This window comes from Pituophis catenifer, unplaced genomic scaffold, assembly GCF_029215685.1.
Source record: "Pituophis catenifer annectens isolate HBS135680 unplaced genomic scaffold, rPitCat1.0.hap2 SCAF_4, whole genome shotgun sequence".
NCBI lineage: Eukaryota > Metazoa > Chordata > Lepidosauria > Squamata > Colubridae > Pituophis > Pituophis catenifer.
Window position 1 is genome coordinate 30,690,648 of NW_027256884.1, and position 20,614 is coordinate 30,711,261.

Sequence of the window (20,614 nt, forward strand, 5' to 3'; positions counted from 1 at the left end):
TAATTATCAAATGGCAGTGTTTATGAGTAAGCATGCATATGATCAGGCATTGAATTTTATTAACTTTTATTGAGTCTATGCCCAGTTTCATTCTTAGTAATAAAGAATATTTGGTAATCTTGTTTGCCTTAAAATGGTGTCTAATATATCTGCTTAGTTACATGGTCATTTTCACAAGAAAATGTTCATAGCTAAACATTGAAGATGGTTGATTAGAAGGTGAAACAGCCACTGTAAGTAGAATGAAATGAATAGAAAATCAATGTGCAAATAGATATTTAAAATATTTTTTGTTAAGATGTAGATGCAGATCTCAAAATTTAATTTCTACAATTAGTTTTTGTAGTCGCCTTAAATAAGTAAGTTTATATATTGAGCATTTGACATTGAAAGTGTCTGAGAATTAAATACCATGACTTTCGTCTTAATTTTTTTTACTCATGTTAAAGGTGACTATTTCTTACAACAAACCTCTTCACCTGTAGTTTGATACTATTCTCAGTGCACCCTCAATTTCCAGAAACATCTCAGGGTGAGGGTTTCAGGGAAGACAGGGAAGGCTGTAATCAATGAAAGTAAGGTTTGGCCTGCCAGCAAACACAGGGAATTAATTATTTCATCAGGAATTTTTAATCTGGATTTGAAAGTTGATAGGTGGATTGTCAATTTATCAACTTATGAGAACAGGATGGTGCTCATGGATAAATAAAAAGTATGAGGTCTTAGTATATTTAGTTTGGGAACTCCCAGAATAATTCCTTTACTAGACTATATGTAATGTAAACTAGTAATAAATGATCCTACTTTTCAATTAGCACTATATAGCCTTAATTCTCTTTATAGATACATGAGGTTGCTCATACAGCCTATTTGTTTATTTGATTTAGAAGTACATCTCACCTTTTATTCAGAAGTTCAAAGCACAGCATACATAGTGTTCCTTTTACTTTTTTTTCCACACCAACCATTTCATGGCACAGATAGGGTGATCGGCGGAGATTGGTCCAAAGTCATGCTGATTTTGGTGAAAAATCATTACCAGATCATCTTAGTGATTTTACCTATGACATCCTACATGAAAAAAGTGTTCCTCTCAGTTGCTTTATCCTACATTTTATTTTATTTTTTATTGAATTAATTATTGAATCATCAGAGACAAAATAAAGGAAACAAGCCAGCTGATTTATCTACAGATTTGCATCTGTTGTTCTTGTCTTTAGTTTGGATTGGGTAGGATTCTGTATTTTGTAATTAACTGCATGATAATGGTGCATTTAAGCTAGAGTGATTTTGATTATTCCCTTCCACTAAAAACTATGTCCTCGATTCTTGGTTGATTGCATTTCAACTGTCAGAGTATTGTAGATGCAGAAATTATTTTAGGGGTCTTTTCTTACTTGGTTAATTATTTAAAAAATGCCCTTCTTCTCTTTTCTGATGCCATAAGCCCTCATTTGATCCCTTTCCCATGCTTGATGCACTTTAAGTGGGCATTAGCTGTTCGTATGTTAAAGTTTTTCTCCTTATCCTGAAATATTTTTAGTTGTAGATACAATTTGACATACTTCATCAACCATTCTGTCCTAGGGGGTTGAATCAGCCCAACATTTGTTGACTACTGTTGTTTGCTACGGACATGCCCCTCTGTGTCTGTGTCATGTCTGTGAATTGGGGGAGAAACCATATGTTTAAATTGGACTAAATTCAAAAGTTCCTCAGTTGGATGCTATGGGTGAGTGAGAGACTATGCTGTGAAGCAGGAGGGAAATTCCCTCCATACCTCAAAACTGCTCCATGTTCCTGTTAGCTGTTAGTAGTCCAATAGATATTGGGAGAGTTGTAGTACAGTGGGTTTCCTATTGCTTTACCCCATAACCACCATCCCCGTGTCTGTCACCTCATGGATTGTTTTTGGACCCCCCCATGCAAAATGATTGTACAAAATCTGAGTCTAATTAGTGAATGTTTTTTGTCCAGCTGATAATAGATGATGAGAGAAAACAGCTGGGGGAATCCACCAGCCCCTTTACTTAACATGTCCTGTAGATGGTCAATTTGTATTGGTCGGTTTGTATTGATTTTACATGAGATTTTTAACACCTTGCAGAATTAATAGTGTATAAATATTGTAATTCAGAAAATAATTATGTCAGGACAGAATCAGCAATGGGGCAGCAGTTTTTAAACTGATATTTCTCTGTCAGTTCAAAGATGGATAAATGATACGTTCAATAAGCCCAAAACAAGAAAACTAGAGTAACTGAGATACTACACTTGATGTTAGTCAGAAGGCTGAGAAGTTATGGGCAGCTGAGATCATTTTTAATTATTGATGATGAAAGGCCCACCTTGAAACCCCTTCTGATTTTAATAACTTATATTTGTTCTGGTATTCCATCTTTTTAAAAATAAAATTCAACACATATATTTTAAGTGGAATAAATTACATAAAATAGAAATACATATCCATTTCATTTCTGTGTTTATACCAAATACAAATACTTATAAAAATTTTGGCAGAACATTCTGAACTATTAACACTGTTTTAGAAAAGCCTAACTGCAAGAATGGAAAGAAATTAATGAGTTTTATACAACCATAAACAGTTTTCCATATAAGTCATAACATAGCTTCTGAATTGCTCTTTGTTCAAAATAAATAAATAAATAATTCATCATAACCTATATTAGGGGCTTACTCATATAGTAATGTCCTTTACTTTTACAGATTTAATTTTATATCACAGGCAGTCCCTAGTTAAGAACAGTTTATTCTTTAACTTTGCCTTTAACCTGAATTTGCATTTAAGTCAGAACATGTACTTAAAAACAGATTGCCTAATTACTAAAAATGGTGGACAGCATGGTCCTTCCTCTAGCCACTTGTACTTGTGTAATGCTTTCAGGAAAACAGGCTGTATATTAAAAACATGTGGCTTCATGGTTCCTGAAAGAATTGTGAAGTTTCAGCTTAAGTCGGATATTCTTAACTTAGGGACTATCTGTATGTAAGTGAAGCCTTGATGGTGCCTACTAGTATATTGATTTTTCTTAGAGGTATGCCAAAAGTGTTTCATGTCCCTTTTTTTGGTGCTCAATAGAGAATTAAACTTATGTACAAAAGACTGATCCTAAGAACAGTCTTAAACCCACTGGTGGTATTATTTTAGTTTAAGTGACTTTATGTTTCTAAGAGAATTTTCTTCACATTGAAAATTGTTCCATTTCTCTTTTCTACCATTTTCCCTCATTGTTCTCATGGTTTAATTGAAACTTTTTTTAAAACAAGTTTTATTAATTTTTTCTTTTTCATACATATTTTATGAACAGAGTATTGACCGGGTCACATGTTATACAACTTATAACATTAATTTTAATTAATTGTATATATTAATTTTTATAAACTATTCCAATCTTCTTTTTTGTTTTTTCCAAATACAATTTACACATTTCAATTTCTGCCATAATATTCTTTTTCCCTACTTTTTTTATCTTATCTTAATCTCTTCTTAATACATAATATATAAAATCTCACCATCCGCCCTTCAAATCCTAATTTCTTAGCATTACTTCAATTAATTATCTTATTTCTCCATTTATAAAATACGTTTCTCAAAATCCCCATCACACTTTTGGCTATAAACAATGTACTTCATCTTATTAAATTCTTACATTGAAACCCTTTAACTTAATTGACCTTCCACATAATAAGCAATTTCATTATCCACCCTTAATTCCTAATTTCTTGTTATAGCATCAATTATTTTATTTCATCATTTACATATTTTTTCAAAATCCCCATCACACTTTTTAACATTTCAATTTTGTTTCTTGATTTTAGTTATTTTCATAATTGAACCAAATTACCACTTCATATTTCATCTGCTGTTCCATTTTACAGTAAACAATATACATCATCATATTTGCTTCCTACATTCACAATTACTAATGTTAATACAGTTCCTGTATACAGTTAATATATATCTTATTTCCCTTCCTCCTTTCCACTATTCTTCCCCTTTTAACCATTTTCTCTTGGTCTCTCCAAAATTCCACTTCTTAGTAATTTTCTCCCTTTATCCCATTCTCTTATCTTCTTCTTCTTTTTTTTTTATATTTATTGTGTCTTTTCTGCTGAATCCTTTCTCTAACTTTTGAGTCTATTACTCGCATAATTCTCTATTTAATTGAAACCTGATGATGTAAGATGAGGACTTTGAATCTTTTGTGAATGTTAATTTTGATATATTTTAAAATGGATGTCTTCAAATGGATAGCGACTCTGCATATGTTACAATTTATCTGATTGCCAAGCTGAAACCAAGTTTGTGGACTTCTAATTCCATTTTAAGAATATTCCTTTTTAAATGTATGCTTGTTTTTCAAAGTTCCTTTTTTATGGGATGATACAGTACTTTAACAATACTAGACTGCTAGTTCTAATGTGAATAAAATGAATATGGTTGCTCTGTTTGTGTCCTGTGTTCTGTATTTTCCTTAATTTAGCCTATTATTTTTATTGCAGACAATATTGTCATTAGTTGTGGGACAGCTGTGAATAGTCATTGTAAAATCCTGAGAACTGTTGTTGCTTCTTTTAAGAGTTCTGACAAGTGTTAGTTGAACAGGCCTGAATGCTCTGAAGGATCTTTTTTGGCTTGAATCCCTATTAAACTTTCCATAGAAGTCATTTTTCAAGGAATAATAAGTTGCAATAAAGAAAGTATTGCAATCGGTACTTCATCTTTGTTAAATGTCTTAAACTATTTGTAAATTTTTTGTTGTTGTTGCATTCAAGAGATCTGAAAACTCTGTCCATTGATGAAGTGGAATCAATGAAAGAAAGTGACCAATTTCTAGAAACTCCCTTAAATGGTTCTTTGATTCCTGTGGTCTCATTCTCTCTTCTCCTCCTCCAAACAGATGTATTTGGGTTCTGGACCATATTGTGCTCATAAATTTAGCTACATTAAGACAATCCAAGCGTGCATTATCCTATTTACAGATTTCAAACACGCATATATAATAGGCTAGTCCAATGACACTACTGCCAAAGCTTTTTGCAAAACATGGTTAGAGGTTAAGCTTTAGTCTTATCTCCTATGCAAGCAAATTTTTAAAAGAAATGCGGAGAATAGGAAAAAAATTTAAATTGTACAAAATGTGAGGGGAAAACCTGCATGTTTTCATTTCTGCTTTTTGGATTGCTAAGAAGTGCATTACTTTAAGCAGAATACGTACAGGCGTGTCCATCATCAGCTCCTGCATCTCATATCTTAGCATTTTCCTCATAGAGACATGAATCCACATCAAGAATATCAAGGACATTTTCCAGTATCAGGTTTTAATATAGGATACATCTAATTTTAGAGAGTTGTTTGAATAAATTGTTCTTTGAAAGCTCCAAAGTATCTATTTCTCAACAGCAATTATTAGATTCATGTTATTATCAAAAATATGGAAGACTGATTTGGTGAGATATACAGTAGCTTTTGTGATGCATTATTTGTCCTGTCCAATATTGTTACAATATTCAATTAAACCTCTTTTTCTAGCAAAATGAAGCTAGCAGGCCTAAATCTTGAAGATTGACAGAATCAGTAGGGCAAACATTGGAAATAAATGGCTAGGGACACAGAAATCTGCAGAAGAATAAGATTTATGCTCCACTGGGGCTGTGATCAGACGTAGACAATAGACTTTACTCTTGGAGTTCTTCAAGTCATCAACAGATGCTTGGCAGAATGCATTAATTATAACAGCCATTGTGTCTTATCAAATGTGTTTCTTCTTTTTAAATGTCAGTTATCTAAGGAATATTTGAGTGTGAGTTCTTTGTGGTGTAAGTATTTGTATTTATTAATCCCACCCTAGCTTAAAATTTTAATGGGTATCCTTATCCCGAACAACTCCTGGCATGCTGTAATTACACGAAAGAGTTAATCTAAGGACCTAAATTGGGACCCTTTGGGGAATCACAAGAAACGAAGAGGAGTCCACAGATTTTTAATGTTTAATCTGGTTAGACTTGTGAAGGCAGAGTGGGAGTCTGAAGTGAAATCTGTGCAAGTCTGAAGTAGTCAGTTCTACAAAGCCTGAGAACCCATAAGCATAAAAATTTAACAGTTGAGAATCAATTTTCAATCTGAAATGCCAATGAATACACAGAGTTATTCACATCAATCTGTACCTCATTTTAGGGATTCAGATACGAAAGAATTTGAGAAACCGTGAGCTAGAATCCTTGCATTCTTTCTTTTCCATCATGAAAATCCAAGAGACTCTATACATACAGAAAATAGATTTCTAGATCATCCATACATAATCTAATATATATCTAACCAACTTGGCAAAGGTTGCCTGATAATTCTTTAAGAGGAATAAAGGAATCCTAAATACCAGCCATTTATTTTTCAGGGCTTGCAGCAAAAATTCTTTTACTGGACAATATGTTACAGACTTCCTGAAACATTAAACCCATGTTTTGTTATATTGCTGACATTATAAAGACACCCAGCTGCAGGTAATAATATCCCATCTAGTCAGATTTCCAGTTTATCTAGATCCATTTTATTAATGTTTGTAATCAATTATTGTGATATTATTTCCCTTAATCTGGCTACGTTTTGTTTTACTATTTTTAAAATAAGTCATACTGTGACTGTTCCAGTATTATAATTATTGATTTTACTGTGGTTGTTTTATTTGCTGTGTTAACAATTTATTCTTTTTTTTCCTTTGAGCTAATCAATTACTAATAAAGTGCTGCTATCTACAGACTTCTTGCAGTTCTTGGAATTTTTATCTTTGTCTTTTGCCTTTATTTCTGCAATAAGGTTGAAACTAAAAGTAACATTAAGAGGGATGTTTTTAAACCTGTAAGCGGGAAGTACTTGAGCAAGTGTGTTTATTCGATAATGAGGATTATAGCAGGTAGGAATGGGAGTTTATGCTATATTGCAGAAGGAAATTGCCATTTTGAAAATTGCATTGTATATTGGAGTTCAGTCATGTATTATTTATATTTTATTGGATTTTTTGGCAAAACATTCCCTGGTGAAATTTCCTTTTGTGTTAATGGAATCAAAACTTTAAACATGTTTCTATATTGGGTAATATGTATTTGCAGCAGAAATGACATTTTCACATGGTTTCACACATTTCCAAGGAAGACTGGATTAAGTAACAGTGAATTAATTGAGGCTTGCATTAACAGAATGTCATCAACCTCTTTGAAAACTTGATCTTCTATACCTTATTAAATGTCTTTTCTTAGTAATTTCAATGGATATAAATTACTATTTATTTAAAGGTTAACTAGGTTGTGGTACCACTTGTAAGATAATAGATTTCCCCCACCATGCTTAATATTAAGTGAATTATGTGTAGCTCTCACAATAAAGTTAATATTTTTTCTAAGGAATTATCCTGTTTTAAAATTATTGGTATTTATCTGGTAATAGTTTTATATACTGTTTAGTTTATCTCTCATAAATCAAGGATTGTGCCTCCATTACTTAATTTCAATCCATCTCTTTTGCTTTTTGCCATATTTTTTATATTTGAAATAATCTTTCTGAGTAGAGTAATTTAGCATTAAAACATTGTTTATGTAGTTTGTCCTTCAGTTAACATCTGTCTCGCTACAGATCACTATTTTTTCAACCCACCTGTCCTCACTTTTAAGTTTTTACTTTAAATTTACTTGCATTATGTTTGTACCATAGAAGTTTCGTTTTAATTCTATATGCAGAATTAATATTTTTAAAAATATTTCTGACTCAGTCTGTATCATAATGTATCATAATGATCCTTTCCCAGCTATATAGTTGGTAAATTTATGCCTTGTCCAATGATAAATAGAATTTTACTTCATATCAGATATAAAAAAACCTCTCTAGAATCAGAAATGCTATTCCATTGCAGGAAAATATTGCTATTTCAACGCTTATAAAATTAGTATAATTTTATGAATTATAATTAGTTATATAAGCTAACTTTACAGGTTGTGTGATAGTAATATTTTTCTGCGGTGAAATAGCACCTCTGAATATGCTGGTTTTTGTTCTTAGTTGAGAATGTTAGCAATAAAGTACTAGTCTTTTACCATAGAATAAACAGTGGGAAGAGAAGCAGCAAATGGTTATGTTGGTTGGGGATTATGAACAGTGACCATATGTCTTTTATTATAAAAACCATCCTTTATTTCACAAAGCTGCCTTTTAGATTTTTTTAAAATCACTTTTCACTGATTTTGATATACAGCCATTCACATTTATGTGAAAAATATGGAAATTGAGTTGCCTTTTAAAAATAAGTTTACATAAATTGATTTTGGATATTTTTATTAGAAAATGCATTTTTGTAATTTTTTTTCTTGGATTTGCTCTTAAATATTCCTTTCTAAAGCAAAGTTATAAGTATAAACATTTGTTTTTATCCTTATGAACCTCCTTCAGATTTACCCCCTTTTCAGGTTTATCCTTTATTTTTTCCAGGAAAATATGGATCCGGTACTTGTAAAAACATTTAAAGTTCAAGACATTTAGGCATTTGAAGTCAATTCTAGTAATTTTTAATTTGAATTGTGTTTGATAGCAATGAAGTACTAATTTGAATTTTGTTTTTATCTATAACCAGGTTTAGAGCTATTAGCAACATCTTCAAACACTTTCTAAAATAATAATCTTCACTGAATGTATTTATTAATCACATAATAATTTCTTGATCAACAGAATATTTCATAATCATCATTGCTTATTATTTGCTTATTGCTTATTATTTACTAGCTTTATATCTAACAGTTACACAGTTAGCTTAATTTGGCAGTTTTTGACTAATTTAATACTGGTTGAAAAACTTAAATCATAGTTTGTAGACCATTCTTATTGAAGCCAATGATAATAAACTTGTAATAGTGACTACTACATATCTATAAAATAGAGAACAAGCAAATAAAAGATCAACTGCTCCTATGAACTTTAATTATAATATCTGCCTAAAAGTATGTTTTGTCTTTTAATTCTATTATCTATTATTTATACTAGACTCCCGTAAAGAATCCGCTCCCCAAGTACTACTACCAGAGGAAGAGAAAATTATTGTAGAAGAAACAAAAAGTAATGGTCAAACTGTGATAGAAGAAAAGTAAGATGGTTTCTTTAAAACAAAAGTTTTGAACAGTTTATATATAATTATACAAATATAATTTATAATTTTATATATATATAAAAGAGGCAATAGACATCACGATCTCCGGATCTCCGGAATTCTAAAACTTGAGCTAAGCTTTCGTCGGCCCCTACCGACTTCGTCAGAGTATAAAATCCCCATCTGACGAATTCCGATCCAGTAAAATTTATGCATTACTTATGTACATATCACAATAATAAGGAAATATGGAATATACAGTCATGTGCCAAAATGAAGTACACCACATAGAAATTGTTGGCTTTTTCATCATATTTCAACATACAGGTATTTAATCTTCATTTCAACAATATTGATAAAGGGGATCTAATATAACATACCCTGCACCATTTACATTTTGTACTCCATTTGTTTAGAAAAACATAAATACAGATTTCACATGTGGAAAAAGTAAGTACATCCCTACATTTGTCTCTACCTCGCATTTCTAAAATTCTACCTTGGAAACCTGTGTACTAGATGAAGTGTCAATGATTTGAATATTGTTTGAGAGGCTAGGGAACAAAGTTGTCTTACTGAAACTCCAGACATTTAATTTGATTTGCTCTTTGTTGCTGAAGTATCACCATGTCTAGATTTGAAAGAGCTCTCTCTGAGATTTTCAGAAAGAAGATTATAGATGCCTATGAATCTTGGAAGGGATTTAAAAATATTGCCAAGCAATAGGATATCAATCATTCCACAATCTGGAAAATCATCTACAACTGGAGATTTCAAGCAACTGCCAACTTGCACAGGAGGAAACCTTTGTTGCCCAGAAAAAAATCAGGGCAAGATAAAAGTTTGTTCATGAATACTTAGGCAAAAATTATAGTTTCTGAAACAATCCACTCTGGGCAATAGAGGCAAGCTAGAGTTATTTGCTATAATACCAGAAAACATGCTTGGCAAAGATAGCCTTTCACCAGAAGAATCTACACCAACTGTAAGACACATTGGTGAAAATGTTAATGATTTGAGGCTACTTTGCTGCATTAGGGCCTGGACAGCTAACCTTCACAGAATCCACTATGAATTTTTCCTTATACCAAAGGGTGCTTGAGGATAAGATGAGGCCATCTGTCAGAAGACTGACACTCAGCTGAAAGTGGACTTTACAACATGATAATGACAACAAACATTCTAGTACATCTACCGAGGAATGGCTGAAAAAAGAAGAAGAGAGAAATGGAGTTCTGGGAGGCCCAGATATAATGGCTGGTACATGCAGGGAACATTGCATAGCTGAAAAAATCCTGCATGGAGGAGTAGGGAAAAATTCCTCCCAATCAGTGTCAGAGGCTGGTATAAGAAATGCCTACTAGGAGTGATTTTTGCTAAAAAAGGAGTAATACCAGGTATTGTTGCAAAAGATTTCCTTATTTTTTCCACAGAAGGAAATGGCACATCTGTTAAATTTTTATTGAATAAATGATTGTTAAGTCATAGTTTTTATAGTTTTTATTGTTAAATTACATCAACTTTATCTTTAAATGTTATTTGAATGAAGGTGAAATATTAATATGTCCCCATATGTTAAAAACAAAAAAACTTTACATGGGGTGTACTTATTTTTTTATGTGACTGTATATATGTATATTCTATTGAAATTCATTACTTAATTGCCTAAAATGTGGATCATTAGTCCACTGTTGCCCATTTAGACCAATTCTAATAATCTTGGGTTCTCTAACTTTTCTTTTTGCATCTTTCTTCCTTTGTCCTTGTGCCAGCTGGGAATTGATCAGTGTTGTGGTAAGGTGGCATTCTTGAGTACCCTGGGATTTCTGTTTTTATTTGTATGTAGGATTGCAGGTGTTTTAGTGTGGTTAATTGTATTATTTTTATATAAATGTACATCTGAAGAGCTGCTTTATTTCAAAAAAAGTTTGCAACAAATAGAATTGCTCTTGAACAGCATTTGATAGCAGTTCCGTCCCTAATTCAGGTTACTTTATAGTAATTAGCTTCATAAGCTTATTCCCTTTCCCATGCCTGCAAATGTCTTACTTAAAGAAATACCAGAAAAGCCCTAAATTTACTGCAATACTGCACATAGGGCAGGTTCAATAGTTTCTTCTGTATCTTTTTTATCCCACATTATATATATTGTGATGTAAAATCACCTGTATTGATACAATGTTATATATGTTTATAGTATTTTATCTTAATTTTCTGTTTTAGAAGTCTTGTTGACACAGTATATGCATTGAAGGATGAAGTACAGGAGTTAAGACAGGTTGGTAAAACATACTATAATACATTTTACAATTAAGAATAAGATGATAAAATATGGCAATTATGTCAAAAACAGGGTAGCTATTTTTAGAATTCTTCAGAATTGGCAATAGAATCAATATGTAATATTGGTTCTCTAATGAAATAGATATTAAGTAGCCTTCATGCATAATTGATCATATAGGTAATCTAATCTAATACCATGTTTTCTGAAAATAAGACCTACCTGAAATCAATCTCTCTCTCTCTCCCCCCCCCCTTTTAAGACTCTTATCTCCCTATCATTTCAACCACTAAGACCTGACTTCAACTATACATTAAAGCCTCAGAAACAAATTCCTTGGGAATCCTATTAGGCAAATTACATCTCTGGGACAGATCAATTAGGTCCTTCCTCCTCGCAGTGAAAAGTACCCAGGGAAAACTTCCGGTTCAAGAGAGACTGATTATTCCATTACAAGGGACTGATAACAGTATCCCTCAATTCCAGATGATATTGCTATTATCCTGAGATGAAACCCAGGCCTAACAGGTCTTGTGTGGATTGGGCCCTCAGTAAACTGAATCAAGTTCATAGTTGCTCTGGTAACCATGAACGTCTTGTCCGTCTCCAAGTCTGTACTTGTGAAAAGCTGGATGATGTCCCCCAACAACTTAAATCCGGTAAACGGTACTGCCAATCTAGGTATCACATCAAGGAACACAAGCATAAAAGCTGTTACTCAGTAGAGGGGTTGATATAGTAGCAGCAGCAACTCCAACTTATCTCTGAGGCACAAGCTGATGTAGAATCTCACACCTATCTATCAGAATATTAGATCATGGATGAGATAGGGATTATCAGAAACTGGACTGAGCAACACAGTTGCAAGGGACTGCCTACTACCACAAACAGCCTCCCACCGGCCGGTACGCTCTCATAGAGAGGTGCTCCTCCGGGTGCTGTCAGCCAAGCAGTGTCGACTGGCGGCCCCCAGGGGGAGGGCCTTCTCTGTGGGGGCACCCACTATCTGGATGAAACGACGTATCTGGATCTGTTCCAGTTGGGCTTCAGGCCCGGGTACAGCACGGAAACGGCATTGGTCGTGTTGGTTGATGATCTCTGGAGGGCTCGGGACAGGGGGTGCTCCTCTGTCCTGGTCCTGTTAGATCTCTCAGCGGCTTTTGATACCATCGACCATGGTATGCTGCACCGGTTGGAAGAGTTAGGGGTGGGAGGCACTGTGTTGCGGTGGTTCTCCTCCTTTCTCTCTGACCAGTCGCAGTCTGTGTTGACAGGGGGACAGAGGTCGACCCCGAGGCCCCTCATATGTGGGGTGCCGCAAGGGTCGGTCCTCTCACCTCTCCTGTTCAACATTTATGTGAAGCCGCTGGGCGAGATCATCCGTGGTTTCGGGGTGGAGTACCATCAGTACGCTGATGACACCCAGCTGTACATCTCCACCCCGGATCACCCCAACGATGCCCTTGAAGTGATGTCCCAGTGCCTGGAGGCCGTACGGATCTGGATGGGGAGGAACAGGCTCAGGCTCAACCCATCCAAGACCGAGTGGCTGTGGTTTCCGACGTCCCAATATAGCCAGTTGACGCCATCACTGACTATTGGAGGCGAATCATTGGCCCCCACGGAGAGGGCTCGCAACTTGGGCGTCCTCCTGGATTCACGGCTGTCTTTAGAAGAGCACTTGACGGCCGTGACCGGGAGGATTTTTTATCAGGTCCGCCTGATTCGCCAGTTGCGTCCCTTTCTGGATCGGGACTCGTTACACACGGTCACTCATGCCCTCGTCACCTCCCGCCTGGACTATTGTAATGCTCTCTACATGGGGCTCCCCTTGAGGAGCACCCGGAGGCTCCAACTGGCGCAGAGTGCGGCCGCGCGGGTGGTAATGGGAGCGACATGGCGCTCCCATGTAACACCTCTCCTGCGCGAGCTGCACTGGCTCCCGGTGGTCTTCCGGGTGCGCTTCAAGGTTTTGGTTACCACCTTTAAAGCGCTCCATGGCTTAGGACCTGGTTATTTACGGGACCGCCTACTACCACCAATAGCCTCCCACCGGCCAGTACGCTCTCATAGAGAGGGACTCCTCCGGGTGCCGTCAGCCAAACAGTGTCGACTGGCGGGCCCTAGGGGGAGAGCCTTCTCTGTGGGGGCACCTACCATCTGGAATGAGCTCCCCCCGGAGATACGGAGGATCCCGGATCTGCGCTCCTTCCGCCGTGCTGTGAAGACCTTTTTATTCCATCAAGCGGGCTTGGCCTGATCTCTTCCCTTTTTAAATATGTAAATTTTAATCTGTTTTTAAATTATTGGGGTATTTTAATTTGGGCCAAAAAGTTTAATTTGATTTTATCGGGTTTTTAAATTTTGTGTATTTATGTATTTTATTGTTGGCTGTTCACCGCCCTGAGTCCTTCGGGAGTAGGGCGGTATACAAATCAAATAAATAAAATAAAATAAAATAAATAAATCTGGAACGAGCTCCCCCCGGAGATAGAAGGATCCCAGATCTGCGCACTTTCCGCCGTGCTCTTAAGACCCTCCTATTCCAGCAAGCCGGCCTGGCCTAACTTTCTCCCCTTTCTTTTTAAATTTTAAATTTAAATTTTAATTTGTTTTAAATTATTGGGATTTTTAATTGTCTTGGGCTAAATTATTTAATTTGGTTTTAATTATGTTTCTAACTTTTGTATTTATGTATTTTATTCTGTGCCTGTTCACCGCCCTGAGTCCTTCGGGAGTAGGGTGGTATATAAATTTAATAAAACAATACAACAAACAAACAACAACAATGAAGGCTCTTAAGGCTCGATGAAGAGATCAGGGGGTGAGTCAGCGAGTCAAAATGTGGTACAAATACAAGGCAGCAGGAAATATTATTTGAGGTAGAAGAAATACCTTTCCTTGAACACATGCTAGGTAAAAGGCAAAGATAGACATACAATCTGCACAGACTACATTAATTCCAGTTTAAGAAAAATTCACTGGTTGGGGCCCAACAGAGGTTGGAACATCTGCCACAACGAACTGCTTCTGAGTTTAGTTATGGAGGAATCATTCTTTAAAAGCTCTAATTTCAGCTAGTAATTGTGTTTATCCACAAGAAAGTTCTGGATAATTATTTTGTAAATTAATAAAATCTTGAACATGAGAATTACTTTGTTACTTTGACTCCCTATTCTCCTGCAAAATACATTTCATAAATGTTTCATCTTATTTTTCATGTTGCATCTATCAAGCATCAAGTGGTGCTCCTCCTAATAAGAAAGATAATTCTTTTCTTAAAACTGAATTCATTTATAGAGGATTTTACAAAATAAAAATATTATGTTGAGCTCAGAACAAAACGAACAAGATTTCTTTAAACCCCGAGCTATTATTTCAAGAGAGCACAAATCTATAGCAATATACTCTGAAGGTCTCATTGTAGAAGCCAACTTCTTCATGGAAAACAATGTTTTTACTCATTTAAGGCAAATTGTCATAATGTATTTTGTTTTTGTTTTTTGGGCAGGATAATAAAAAGATGAAGAAATCGCTGGAAGAAGAGCAAAGAGCTCGCAAGGAGCTTGAAAAGCTTGTCCGGAAAGTTCTAAAGAGTATGAACGATCCTTCTTGGGATGAAACCAATTTATAAAAAAAAAAAAAGTATTTTTTTTCTTTCTATTGAAAGACCAGTTGTCAAATCTAACTGTGGAAGCCTTCTGATATTTAGTCAGTGTTGCATATAGAGCACTACAAACCAGGATTAAACTGGATTGAATTATCTTTTCTCTATATATAATAAAATTCAGTCCATTTATGAAGCTGTCTTTACTTAAGTGTAGATAGTGTGGACTCTGAGCTTGACCTATCTTTACTTATTTCCATTTAAACTGCCTCATTTTGCAACAAGTGCAACAGTTGGCTAAGAAATCCATCTCCCTCTTGTAAATATTTGTAATTTTGAATTTGTATGTGATCAGTGTATCAGGACTGATACAGTATTCTATTGTCTTCCTGTAATGATTTCAGCTAAGCAGCAAACATAGCAGTGGCTGATGATATGCTCCTAATGTTTACTGAAAATTATATACTGTTAGATGAATTGTTTTGAATTTTTCATTCTCAGGCATCAGATAGGAAACATTTTTGGTAATTCCCAGCATATTTCCCAGTATTCAGCCTATTTTAATAATTTAATTAAATTTATTTATGTCTGTTTAAACCTTCAGACACCATTTTAACATGAATTTTAAAACTACCAACTGTCAATGCAGTAAGTAAACTGTCAATTGGCATCATTTCATATTAAAGGTAAATATTTTAAGAATCAAGACTTACATGTTTCTTTTTGGCATGTTAAAATGCAGAATAATCAAGTTAAGAGAAATGTGCTTGCTCTTATTTTTAGTGGCTAGTTCTTAGATAATTTGTATATTAGAGTTTGCAATAGTTGTGTATATATTAAACAACTGGCGAATGTTTTAATGAATCACTCGGTACTGTTGTCAGACGAGAAGTACAAGTCCATGATGTGTTTGTTTTGTGAAATAAATGTATTATTTATTTATTATTTTAGCATGAACATAGCAAGTTTTAGGTTAACATATGTCTGTAGTGCTCTAAAGTCAAATCTTATTTTACTGTGCAAACAATATTTTTTTTCCTTCTACAATCTAAACAAAATAATAGTCCTTTGACCTCTGTTCTATTTATATATATATATAAAACACACTAAAAATGGCTTTCTGAAAAGCAATCACCTGTGGTGCTGTAACTTTATGTTGATTGTTTGAAATGTATGTAGATATGGGAAATTACATATGGATTCTTTTAAATTACATTTTGGTCATGTAATACATTTTTTCAATGTTCCAAACTAGTTTGCACAAAATTTTTCAAGGTATTTGGTATTCAAATTTAATTAATGAAAACCTAAATCTAGCTATAGTACTTTAAGAATAACTTTCTGCTGAATTTAGGCAAGTATATACTAAGAATAATGCACAAACTGTATGTCTGCTAAAAGCAGCTTTTTTTATTTTCAATTTTCTTCCTGCTTCTTGGATAGTATAAAACTATGTTCTACTTAAAGGTGTGATGGCCCTGAAAAAAAAGGGGGGGAATAAATCAGTTTTTAAATAAAGCTAGTCTCTCAGTATTGGATTTCACATTAAGTGGACAGAAACATGTTCTTCCCTACCAGCCTTTTTACATTGCACATTTTTAGCTCATAAAATTCTGTTGTCAGCTACTAATATGGAATAGGTAAAACTTTCAAACTTCAGCTAATGACCAAAAATAGGGGAAACGTTCATCATATTTATATCACAGTATAAAATTTAAATTGGTTCATGTAATGGGGTGGGGGGTGCGGTGAGAATTCAGCATGGCCATACTATTAGAAGGGTAGTTCTGTGTTTGTCATAATTTATAATTGTCTAATTCTTGTATTCAGCAAAATAGTAAAACATGTCTCATCCATTCATGAAGCAATAAGATTTGAGCTGTGTATTATTTCTCAGTGATGACAACTTGAAATATCTACTAAAAATTGTCATGGCAGCTGTCATGGCAGAGGGCATAGGTGGATTCTTTTTTTTATGAAATAGCTTTATTCAACCTTAATTAAGGTGAATGTTACAATTGTGTGGGAACTGTCCAGTATCCTTCAAAGACAGGATTAGAGGCCATAGAAATAGAAGGCCCCAGTAATAGCTGACTCAATTAATGAGATAATAAAAAAATTGCCAAATTAAAGGAAAATTGGTTAATCATCAAATTCCCCTCTTCAATTTGTTTTATACAAATTGTATCAATTTTTTTCCTTTTTGATGCTGTTGCTATGTAGCATAAGAAATCAGCTTGAATAACAATTACAGGTAGTCCTTGACTTATGATTGCAATTAGAATTGGAATTTTGGTCACTAAACATTGTATTCATTAAGCAAGTCTTTTTGTGAATGAACCTGATTTTGCAACCATTTTTACCAAAGTTGTTAAGCGAACCATGTGCTTGTTAAGCAAATCATATGGCTGTTAATTGAATCATGTGGCCATTAAGTGAATCCAGCTTCCCTGATTGACTTTGCTTGTTAGAAGCCAGCTAGGAAGATTGCAATGTGTAAATTATCTGACTGCAAGACACTCTAACCATTGAAAATGCAAGCTGGTTGTTAAGCATCCAAATTGTTATCATGTGACCATAGGGGTAATGCAAAGGTCGTACCTTCGAGAATGTGTCATAAGTCACTTTTTCCAATATCTTCATAATTAAAATCAGTCCCAAATTGCTTCAAGGCACCTAGATTCGGCATCTATACTAAGCAGATTTATAAGAGTTTAATCCCATTTCTAAATTCATGACTTTTTATCGTCCTGTATTAATATTCTGTTTATACCCCTATTAATTATGTCTGGATGACATAAGGTAACAGAAATAAAAGGATTAGCTTTAGATGCTGAGAAATTTTGCCTAAGCTTCAAAGGATTTGATGATGACAATGATGACAACATTGAAGATGCAAGACAAAAATAAGAGAGTGGAGCAAAAATTATAAGTGACTTGTGTAAATAAAATCTTGAGGTAAAAGTTGCTCTTTATCTGTATTAAATATTAGTGTCCAAAATGATATCTATAGAGGACAAACCAATCTGTTGGGGGGGGGGGGAATTGTCCTTCACTGTAGTGGTAATTCTCGAGATGTAACTGGTCACTTAACGGCTGTTCGAAGTTATGACAGACCCATCCCGAAACTACTGACGACTGTTTTGAAAGTATAACTGCTGCAGTACTTGCATGGATGTTCACCTTTACAACCAACCAAAGGGATACTGCAGCAACCTTCATCCCCCCCCCACCCCATCAGTTTTTGGCCTGCTCCCAACCTGGCCACTCAGGTCATCCAGCACCTAAGGTAGCCTAAAGTACCTTAAAATTGGACAGCAGAAGCTACTGGTGCCTGGGGGAACAGTTGCAGCCTGTAGGCCAAGGCCTACTTTCCATTACACCACCAAGCGACTTGAAGGACTCAGCCTGCTCCTCAGCCAGCTCCAGGGCCCAACAGCACCGAACTTATCTTTCTGGTTTTTGCAGAAGCACCCAGCCGATTCAATGCAAGGCTCACTTTTCTTACACAGGCTTATGGCAACCTCATGCCATTCTGCAAGCAGGTAGTATTCTCACGAGTCTGAGCTCCGTTTTTTAAGGAGCCTCCATTTGTTTGTGGAGCCTCATTAATAAGGTGACCAACTTTTTTACAATGAGAAGGAGGACAAGTGTGTGTATGCCATGTCGTGTTTCGGTAAGTAAACAAAGCCACTTGCGTATGGTGCACTCTTGCATGTGGCGCACTTTCTCAAAACAATTCTGTGCGGAGTGCATGCATCATAATCGCGTCTTGCTGCACTGTACCGAGCCTTGATGAATTTTCATGTCAAATAAAAATACATCACACGCAACGGATCGGATCGGCATCAATCGAATACAGAGATTTACAGATTAGTCTTCAAATATGGAAAAGGAGGACATGTAGGAGAACACTTTTCGAGAGTGGACAGAACTTACAAAAAAAAAAAACTGTCCTCCCTAAAGGAGGATGATTGGTCACCTTATCATTAAAACAGGCTCATAAGAATAGTGTCTGGCTTTAGGCTGCCTTGCGCGGCTAGACGGGGAGTAGGCCTCAGTCTACAAGCTTTAACAGCCCCCTAGGCACCAGTAAATTCTGCTGCCTGGCTTTAGACTGCCTTGGGTGGCTGAGTGGCTGGGTTGAGATCAGATGGAGGTCTGCAGAGACCCCAAGAGGCAGGAAGTGGAACACCAGATGCCTGGGGTGGGAGGGTGGGGGGGAGAAGACTAGGGTAGGTAAGGGCCTGGGCCTGCACTAGGCCTCTCAGGGCTTCCCTTACCCCTGAGGTATCTGGTGCTCTGCTTAATAACCCACGTTTATTTAATAGACGTATCAAGAATAACAGAAGGGGGATATCACTATGCAAGGCCATCTCACTTAATGGCTGTCAAAATGTGACCCTAATGCATAGGCTCCATTATGGTTATTTTTTGAGGGCTACCTGTAGTGTTTTTTAAAGTTCTTTACTAATTTTTGGCCAAAGCCAAAAATTACACTTACACTTTTAAGTACCATTAATCCAACAATGCAGTAAAAAAAAAAGCATCATAGCTAAGAAATAACCAAGAATCACATGGTAGATCAATTTACCTATATTAGAAAATATACAGGATAAGTGAATTTCAGGATTAATTATGAAATTTATTTGTTTTGCCAAGTTCCTTCAAAAATCTTTTAACCCAATTACTGATTAACAAGTGCATATTGTTAAGATTAGCCAGTCTACATGTCCCACTCTAAAAGAGAGGAAATTCATGTTGTATTGTTTTGACGGATTATATTAACATCTCTATATTAAAATTTTATAGTCAATTCTTAATAGCTTCTTGAAACAGATATGTAAGGAATTTTGTGCCACAAAAAATTCAAATAATATCCATTAAGTTTAGTACCCAGATTTCTTCCTGAAGTTTTTCAAGATTTATTATAAATAAAACAGGTTCTCTTGAAAAAGCTTTTTATAACATTGATGAGATACTTTACTATTAAAGTCAGTGTTAATTACGCTGAGTACAGTGTGTAAATTTTATAAGGGATCATTGAATTTTACTCATTTGAAACCAGATTGGTATTTGTATCCATTCCTTTTAAAGTCTGAACAGTTAAATTTCTAATTATATAAAATGCTCTAAACATATAAATGTTTATATTTCTTATACTGACCAGAACTATCCTCATGCTTAATAGATAAACTTTCAATGTATTGGAAGCTCAACTGCTATCTTTGCTTTCAGAAATTAAGACAAATGCTATACCATGTTTATATTTAAGACACTCCGAAAGTTGAAAACAACCTTATCTCTTGATCTAACTCCTGGATTTTTCTATTTTTGCTCTTTGAACAAAACCTCTCTTATCACTGCTGTGATGTCAAAGCTGAACAAGAAAGAAAATAGAAATCTTATGCTCCAACAATCTTAATTATTTTCTTGGAGGAAAAAAAATCATAAAGTTCTTAGATACATATAAAGCAGTTTAAGTTTTAACAGATTGTACATGCTTAGTGTTCGACTCCCTTTAAGGTTCTTGTTCTTGGTCCCACTGATGTGCAAAATATTTTAAGCTCAACTTAA

The 20,614-nt window shown here is 35.0% G+C and overlaps 1 protein-coding gene across 1 annotated transcript in view; it reads left to right on the forward strand.

Annotated features, from left to right (window-relative positions):
- ARHGEF7 (Rho guanine nucleotide exchange factor 7) overlaps positions 1-15,566 on the forward strand; it is a 98,538-nt gene extending 82,972 nt beyond the window's left edge. Inside the window, exons 19-21 of the mRNA XM_070944182.1 lie at positions 9,047-9,146; positions 11,373-11,427; positions 14,942-15,566. Coding sequence (XP_070800283.1) covers positions 9,047-9,146; positions 11,373-11,427; positions 14,942-15,064 — 278 coding nt within the window. The 3' untranslated portion in view covers positions 15,065-15,566. The remainder of the gene's footprint in view (positions 1-9,046; positions 9,147-11,372; positions 11,428-14,941) is intronic.
- The last annotated feature ends 5,048 nt before the right edge of the window (positions 15,567-20,614 follow it).